This window comes from Antrostomus carolinensis, unplaced genomic scaffold (assembly GCF_000700745.2).
Source record: "Antrostomus carolinensis isolate BGI_N321 unplaced genomic scaffold, ASM70074v2 scaffold53332, whole genome shotgun sequence".
Taxonomy (NCBI): domain Eukaryota; kingdom Metazoa; phylum Chordata; class Aves; order Caprimulgiformes; family Caprimulgidae; genus Antrostomus; species Antrostomus carolinensis.
Genome location: NW_010299917.1, coordinates 1 through 9,427, shown reverse-complemented (window position 1 = coordinate 9,427; position 9,427 = coordinate 1). Strand labels below are relative to the sequence as shown.

Sequence of the window (9,427 nt, the reverse complement as noted above, 5' to 3'; positions counted from 1 at the left end):
GGTCTACAAGAAAGCTGGGGAGGGACTTTTTATAAGGGCAGTTAATGACAAAACAAGGGGAAATGGCTTTAAACTGGAAGAGGGTAGGTTTAGATTAGATATTAGGAAGAAATTCTTCACTGTGAGGGTGGTCAGACACTGGAACAGGTTGCCCAGAGAAGCTGTGGATGCGCCTCCCTGGAAGTGTTCAAGGCCAGGTTGGATGAGGCTTTGAGCAACTTGGTCTAGTGGAAGGTGTCCCTGCTCATGGTTGGAAACAACCCCAAATTAGAGTGTCACCTCACTCTCTGCCAGCTTCCTCTCCACTGCCAAGCCACCCCGCAGGTGTTCCCGCTGTACCCATGAGGGTGTTGTGATGGCAGCAGAGCAGCTTCAGCCCCAAAGGGGTTACTAACATCATCCTTGCTCTATCGATCACAGACTTCCTTGTCTGCAATTAACTAATCTGGCAGAACAGTTCAGTGGTGTTTATTGCTACGGCTGTATTTTTTCCTCAGTTCAGCTTGAAATTTGTGAGGAGTGCCATTTGTTTTGAAGCTATTCTGTGTACATGATGGGCAGTCCACTCAGGCTGGCAGGACAGGGGCACAGTTGGTGGTTTAAGGAGCCAGAGTGAACTTCTGTGTCTGTGCCTTTCAAGGCCAGGTTGGATGAGGCTTTGGGCAACCTGGTCTAGTGGAAGGTGTCCCTGCTAATGGCAGAGGGGTCAGAACTGGATGATCTGTAAGGTCCCTTCCAACCCAAACCATTCTATGATTCTATGAATACATGTGAAGCTCTCTGCCATGGTAGGCCTAGGAGAAAACGAGTGTAATTACAGGTTTCTCTACTGCTATTGATGAGTCTGCTTCTGCTGAGAAATATTATTCAAGTTCTTGTACCTGTCTTTTTATAGAGCCACACAACTCTTGTAAAATCACTAAAGATACCAATGGAGCATCATGATTTTTACAAGGTATGATTTCACATCTTTTAAAATAATGCAGAAGGATAGGGATAAATGGAGAAATAGATAGATAAGCCAATTCCCTGTATAAAAATAATATATTCTTGTTTATATTCAGTGTTCTGGAAGGCAGGGTTAGCCTTTGGGATTGTTTTTAATTATATTGAAGTAAAAATGTGTTTGCGCATGCCAAACTTTTATAGTCCATAATGAGTTTATTGCACCTAATAATTATGGGCTGAGTAATTAAAACTTCAAAGTTAATGCTATTTTTTTTAATATAAATGATAAAACAAAGATTTCATTTTACTTTTTATAAGTTAAAACTAGGATGTGTCAGAAACATCAATCTTAAATTTCACGTTATGGTAATTGTATGTTAGGCTTTCAAGTACAGGAACTGCATGGGTATAAAAGCCTTTGACAAGTCAAAAATATTGACCAGGAGCAGAATTTCTTTTAATTTAGTATAAAAGATATATGTTTTAAAATAAATTATAACAATAATTATTCAAGAAGTTTGGGGTTTTTTTTTCTTTTTAGGGCCGCTCCTCCAAACGAGAGACAATAGTAGTTTCTGCAGTTGCTTTACAGGATCATATAATACACAGTCATCAGCTCCAGGATCTTTCATTAGCAGATCCTTTTAAGTCAAGGACAAGGAATACCAAGAACATTTACAAACCTGTGAACAAAGAAATGGTCAGAGCAGTAGTAGATACTGGACTAAGAAAAAAGAGCATTCATCACAAGAACAAGGAAGACACAGAAAAGGAGTATGTTCTTGATCCCAGTCCTCCACAGTTAACATTAGGTAAACCATTCTATTCTGATTTGTGAAATTTTTGGTTTTATTTAAAATAAACTAAAATGAGGAACCTAAGTTTTCTGTTCAATAAGATAATTTAATGCTAAACAGCATAAAATCTTGGTTTAAAATTTCAAAATTAAGTCGTTTAGGCTATCAGGTAAACAATGGAATTACCATCAGTGGCTTGAATGTGTCTCTTCATATCTGAAATGTGTTAATAAATATTATTCTTGTGGCAGTGAAGAAGCTAGTACATCTTAAAGAATTCTTCATTAAGAGGTGGGAAGTCTTTCACACTTTTTTTTAATGTGTTTTGTATATTGACTGTCATAACTTTACCTTACATTCTCAGGCAAACATCAAGGTTTTTTATATTATATTTGTTTAGGGGAATGTTTTAGTATTAAGGGTTTTTAAAGTCTATTTGAAATGGTTTGTTTTATTCCTTATTCAGTAAAAAGACATTTACTGGTGCTGCATTAAATGTTTTCTTTGTTAATTCCTACCCACCTTTACTCAAAGTTTAAAAGGTTTGTTTTTACAATGGTCCTGGGGCTAAACCCGGGAAGAATTAACACCTGTATTTAAATACCTTTTTCAAATTTAGAAGCAAACATGCAACAAGATAAAAGTCACAGATGTGAGGGCTTGGAATGACGCCTGGTGAGAAAACTCACTTTTAAATAGTATTATAATAATACAGTTGTACAGCAGCAATGGACAATATTGCTTAGAAAGACAAAGCCAGGGAGCATCTTAACAGACCAGGAGTCTAAATGTGCTTCCCTCCCATTAGTTTCAGTCTTGTATTTCCCTTTTCTAAAGGTTTCTGTAGTATTCTTGCCATGAATATCATCTTGTCTCCATCCTTTCAGTTGCCGTGATTAGACATTTCTTAAAGGATCTTCCAGCTCCACAGTTTGCAGTTTTAAGCATAATAAACTTTCATCATCATTAATAACTGTTTTGTTTATTCTTTTCCATAAAAATGCCCTTAGGCCTCTCTAAAGATCATGTTGCCTTTTGCTATAATAACTGTCACAGTAGTCCCAGCTCTAAAGAGAACCATGTAAATCAATGAGGCTCCATACAAGCACAGGCATCTGCCTTTTGGAATCAGCTGAAGGTTAAGAGGGTAACTGAAGATAATACACAACAAGTGAGTGTAACAAGCGTAGGACAAAGGTAGTAAGACAAGGTGATTATTCCTACGTTTACATGGTTATAGTTCTAAAGATGGGAGGGCTTTTTCTTCTTTAGTTCATTTTGAAGAGGAATTTGAAAGAAGAGAGGATACTGAGGGTTGGGGGGGACAGCAGAGAGGTACTGGGGTTAACTCAAATATAAATAATGAGTGATTATGGAAGTTAAAGGTTGTGGTTAAAAAATGCAGCCCAAGTGTGAGCATGTTCTCTGCAATTATAAGAAAGACGAAGTATTTTCTCTTTAAATCACAGCATTGACTGAGATGTCCCATACAAATGCTTGTGCAAGGGACTTGAAAGAATGTGCTGAAAGATTTTACAAAATTGCAATTGTTTGGGGCTTTTGCTTATTAGTATTTTCACCTGTGATCTCACATTATTTTAAAGTGCTTGTGTCAAGCTTTCTCAATAAGAATTGTGTGGTTTAAACCTTACAGCTGTGAACTAACTTTGAAAATGTAATTTAATGCAACTTTTTCTTCTTGAGTTTGTGGGCAATCAACCAAAATCTCACAAGCATCCCTATGATTAAATTTTTCTTATAAGAGACTTGATCTAAAATAAAATAATAATAAAGATTAATGTATGTAATCACTTTGCTAATGTTCATTTTAGCATAAATAACTCACTTGGTTGTAAATGGGTGTGTCAGTAAACAGGTTGGGCTTGTAAACTTGATGCATAAGGATGAAAACCCTTGGATGTCTTGAGCTGTGATAAATGTCGGCTTTCATTGCTTGTATTTATTCAAAGTGTTGCTCTGAGAATATCTTCATAGAGCTTTTTGCTTCAACCACATACCCCTTCTTGGGTGTCCTGCTGCCAGTTTTCCTCACTGTGTATAAAAGCTTTCCTTCTAAACACCTGTATAACCTGTCCCTCACAAATATCCCATCTGGTTTATATTATTTAGAAGTTAGGTTTTGCCGCCAGTCTCTTCCTATTTGGCAGCTTTAATCATCCATTTGTGAAAGTTTTAAATAAGCAGTTTTTCTTACCCCAGGGGTATACAAAAGGCTTTCCACAAAGCCATCTCATTGTCTTCCTGAAAACAGTCTCTGACCGCAGTGCTTGGAAGAAAATCAAGAGTAGGTATTTTTTATGTTGTGATACTGTCTTTCATGCTGTGACTGGTTTGCTATCTCTTTCGCTCGTGGTGTATCCAGATTTTCTCATCACAGAGACCATTGCTTCTGTATATTGGACTGTCCAAACGGGATCTTGTTTCCTTACTCATTCACTGACACTCTTGGCTATGACTGTCAGAGGAAACTATATACATGGTTTTAGTCAAACTTTTGTCATGTATTTTATAATTTGATTCTTCTTTGGTAGCAGAAACACTGATCTGTGCAATACATGCTCTTCAAGAGTTGAATGGTCAAGAGGGAAAGCACTTCTGCTTAGGAAAGTTTCTTTGTCACTCGGCTACCAATTTCAGCAACTCGTGCGCAAGCTTTAAGCAAAGTACATGTTCTGAACTAGATTTTAGACCCTAAAAAGTTTGCAGGATCCTTCATATTTCTCTTAAATCTTGTATTATTTCTCAGCATCAAGAGTAGCAGATAAAAGCATTCTCCTGCACCAAAAATTGTTAGTCAGCGCTGTCTTATGTCAATGCAATGTATATTGTACATTCGGAAATTACGATGCCGTAAATAGGTGCATATGTGCTTTGCTGCTTGACACAGAGCGGTTTGTATTCTGTCCCACAGCCCGCAGGCAGAGCTGTGAGCTCCTGCAGGCATGTGTGGAGGTGCTGTGTTTGTCTCTGTGTATCAAGGAACTGAAACAGCACACCTCTAAGAAAATTCATATGGGACCACCAATGTCATCCCTGGTATTCATTGATTAAAATTTTCTGTTGATATTTAGGTTTACATGCATCGCTCACCTTTGACTCGATACTTTTACAAGGCTACCAAGAGTAACAAGGTGGGGTGTATGTGAGTGTGAACCAAACCATATGTAGAGAAAGCACTTTCCACATAGTTCCAAAAGCATAAACTGACCCAGCTTGAAATCTCAAAGCCATCCTGTTGTTCTAAGATATGGAATCAAATTGATTTACATTTGAAGGATGTCATGACCTCACAAGGAAGTAGGTTAGGTAGATAGTTTAACTTAAGGGAAGAAAGTATTCCTTATAATTCCTTCAGTAGCTTACAACAGTTCTTTAAAAAGATCAAAGAGAGTTTTGTGCAAATTTTAAATGATTAATGATAAACATCTGTATATGGATGAGCTCAGGACCAGAATTTTTGTCTCAAAAATTAACAAATCCTGTCCTAGAGTAATCAGATACTTGAGTAAGTGGATCACCAAAACCTCATTCTTTGGTTTGTCAGGATTCCTTTTCTTTTCATGACTAACTAGTATGATGGGTTTGCATACACAGTCTGTCTGATGGGGTTTTGAAAGCTTATGCAGAACAAATAGGTGCTGCTTCTTAATGGTTTATGCAAAGATTTTGGTATGGATGAAAGAGCTGGCCTTTCCTTCTCATTTAGAACTAAAACTCTCATCTAGGTGTCACCAGCTTGCATTCTAACTATTGCATGTCCCTCTTCCTTGCTGGTTTTAGCAATACCGTTGAGGCCTCATCATGGACTCGTGTTATTACACATGCCTTGGACATTCCTCCACTGCCTTTGGTCAGTCCACACAAGCTGCTTCCTCTGGTCTTCAAAGATGACAAAGATCTTTTATTTGCTCTACCTATTAGCATCTTTTTTTACTACTGAGATACTGACACTGGACTACATCTGCCATTTGTGGGGGTGGGGGGAGTATTATAAATATTTTCACTGATTCCTTCTTTGAGAAGGCAGAGATTTCCCATGGACATGCAGCAAGGCACCTCACAGTTATCATCTGAGATCGAGAAGCTCAGCTATCTCAGTGACACTATCACCAGTGTCTTGTGACCATCTCTGTTTCTCTGTGCTCTTTATTTCTCTTGCATCTGTCATAGTCTCGTTACACTTCAGTGTTTTGCACCAGCAACAGTTTTTTTATTACACCATTTTATTCATTTTTATTTTTATTTTAAGAATACAAAAATGCAATGTTGAAGAAACTTTCACAAATGAATTCAGAAATATAAACAGATTCTGTTTATAGTGATGATTTGAAGTTACATTATTGTGCATTGTTGTATTGTCTGGTTAATAAATCTCCATCTTAATGGCTGTGAAAGGTATCAAAATAAATTCAAATTACCTGGCAAATAAAAGTTTACATTTAGAAAAATTTCCTTTATGAATCCTGTATGTAAAAGAAATTCTGACAATTACTGAATAGCTAATTAACACTACAAAGTATGTTGCCTGCCAGTGGTTTGTCTGACGATAGATATATATGAAGTATCTGTGTAACGTATTTTTAATTAAGTGCATCATCGATGAATTTTACATGAAAAAAATCCATTGTCTGCAGCTGCCAGTGAGTTTCACTCAGTGATTTGTTGTTGTTGTTTTCTACAGCTCAGAAACTAGGCCTGGTTGAGCCTCCTTCCTTGCCCCTAACTGATGAAGAATGGGTAAAAATAAAGCAGAGATCCATACAGCATGGAGACTCCGCACAGCCTTGTCCAATATGCAGGGAGAAATTTGCACTTCAGCCTCAGGTACCTGCTTAACTGTATAATCGTGTGGACTATGCAATTGTATTTTAAAAAGTTTTTCCAGAGTTACTGCTAAAAATCATTAGCTGGAGGAAGAAAGGAAATAAAGATTCTACTTTGAGGCACCATTTAACATTTAATAGTTGGACCCAGCTATCCGTAGCCAACTCTGAAAGTACTTTGGACGTGACATGATAGAGACAGGTTGGTAGTGTCTGTTCACTTCTGCAGTTATGCATTAGAAGGAGAAGATAATCAGCCTTTTTATCTGTTCAGGCCTTTTTTTGTTTCATTTAGGCTCCTGTTAGATATGATCCTAGCCTTTATTCAACAGAATGGTAAATATTCACTAATTTCACAATTTAAGATATATTTTGTTTTCTGACAACTTTTGTTAATTGCAGTTTAGTTCAGAAGTTATTTCTATTTGAAAAATTGAAGTAGGTGTGCTCTTAATACCAGTCAGACACTTCCTTAGGTTATCTGAAGAAATGCTTGCATTTTACATTGATGGCTTTATTCAATGTGTATGTGTAGCATAAGCATAAATACATCATGCTTTATTAAATTCTCTTGTCTATCATATTGAAAATATTAAGGAAAAGGGACAAGTGACTGACTGAAGAGGAGTGATGCTTCAGAGAGGTGATGGTAATGAGAAGAATTATCCCAACTCCTTGCAAGTTTCTTTCCACAGTGAATTTCAGGGTGTTTTTTTCTACCTTTTCTCTGTTTTTAATTTTTCTTGAAGACTTTACAGGCAAGTCTGTGATGTGAATCAAGGTCTTTTAATAACCTTAGATACAGGACTTTTGCTTCCTTTTTCAGCAACATTAACTGAAGGTGTACAATTGTCCACAGACAGGTGGGATGGATCTGGCAAAAGACCATTCTGCCAATTTCTGCCTACCCTGAAAGTCTAAAGCTTGATGAGAGAGAGAGCAAAAGACAGCACTCATTTAAAAGTTTACTTTAGATTTGGCACAAAAAGGGAAATGCCTCTGGAATTCTTTTTGTCCTCAGTGTTTCCCTCAAGGGAAAAAAGCCGCTGTATCTGAAAGCTTTCCCTTCAGCTGGCTGCTAGCCATTAATCCTTTTGTGTTTGCCAGCTCAATAGTGCACACTACTTGTTCTGGTTTTCACTCCTTTCCCAGTTTTTCCTTCCTCTAAGAGCCAACTGCCTTTTTTGTCCCACTCTCTATCTTTTGTCCCGATGGAGATTCATCAACATTTAGTGGGAATTTAGGTCAGATAAAGGTGAAGTTTTCTTGTAGCCTGTGAACATGCTTTCTCTTTTGTTTTTCTGTATGTGTGAAATGCTGCATTTGATGTATATCACTTTGTGAAATTTAATGTCTTTGTGGAGAAAAAAGAGAAAAAAATTAATCAGTTTTTATTTTAAGTACTTGTTCTATAACCTTCTCCTCCAGTCAGCAGCAGTTGGCATTTCTTGCTTTCTGCCACTGTGTTGTTAACACAAAATTCACATATTAGTTTAAGGTGTAATATATTAAGTAATTTCTATAGAAGACTAGTTTTCTTTTTAGTGGAAAGACTGCAGTAGTAACAGAAAGAAACTGATGACCTTTCAGGCAGTCAGAACTTTTCTTGTCAGCAGTTTTTACTTTTCAGCTTTTTAGGATGGCTTGAAGTCAGGTTTGTTGTGTTTTTTTTCCCCTTTGAAAAACAGGTGCTGCTTTCATGTTCCCATGTATTCCATAAAGTGAGTACATTTTTATATAACTGTTTAAGCACATAATACATTACTATTTTAATTAAACTACTTAAGTGAATATCTTAATGAATTAAATCTAATCACCTTGAAAAGTAATTGATTCCAGATTTTTATGGTAAGAAATATAATTTACAGCTATTTTATGATGAAGCACTTTATTCCATTTTATTACCTTTTTTTTAAAACCATATGGGAAAATGTAGTTTGTAACTGAACTATGTATTTGTATACACAGCGGGAATACTTTAATTCATGAAATTTCATGCAAATATATGTAGATTTACAAAATTCTCATTTTAATTATACAAATATGCATCTTGTAGAGTGTCCATGGATTGATGAATCAACTGGTTTTACATTCTGTAATCTATCCTGTTTCATCTGTTCCAGTGATATTAAACATATTGTCAGTAATTGCAATTATTTTTTTTCAGGCATGCCTGAAAGCCTTTGAAAAATTTACAGGTAAAAAGTCTTGTCCTATATGTAGAAAAGAGCAGTATCAGACCAGAGTCATACACGATGGGGCACGCTTGTTTAAAATAAAGTGTGCTACCAGGTAAGCCTTTCTTCTGCTACAGGTGGTGTCCCTGGACAATATTTATTTCTAAATAATGTTCCAAATGAGTTAAAACTTTACTATAATAATAAACTAGACAGAATGAATGCACTACAAAAGTTAAAGTGTTAAAAAAATGCATTAAATTATTTTTTTCATATAAATAGTAAAATTATATAAATTTGAGTTTCCTCTTATTGAGCAAAATTGTGTCTTACAGGATTCAAGCTTCCTGGAGAGGATATATTGTTAGAAAATGGTATGAAAACTTGAGAAAAACTGTGCCTCCTAAAGACAGCAAATTAAGAAAGCAATTCTTTGAGAAAAAGGTACGTGGCATTTGCTTCTTTGGTCTGATTCAGCTCCCTTAAATCTAGTCAGTGAGGTTACATCGGGTTGGTGACCGGTCACTAGTGGGGTCCTGCAGGGATCCATCCTGGGGCCGGTGCTCTTTAATGTCTTCATCAATGACCTGGATACAGGGCTTGAGGGACTGATAACTAAGTTTGCTGATGACACCAGATTGGCAGGAGCTGTGGACACTCT

At 36.6% G+C, this 9,427-nt stretch overlaps 1 protein-coding gene across 1 annotated transcript; it reads left to right on the top strand.

The window, feature by feature from the left end:
* Window positions 1-931: 931 nt before the first annotated feature.
* RNF32 (ring finger protein 32) lies at window positions 932-9,210 on the top strand (the record flags this gene model as incomplete). The annotated part of the gene is made up of 6 exons (XM_010162929.1): window positions 932-955; window positions 1,490-1,760; window positions 6,448-6,590; window positions 8,278-8,310; window positions 8,757-8,881; window positions 9,102-9,210. Coding segments are annotated over exons 1-6 (705 nt in total), but the record flags the coding sequence as incomplete, so codon positions are not given.
* Window positions 9,211-9,427: the final 217 nt, after the last annotated feature.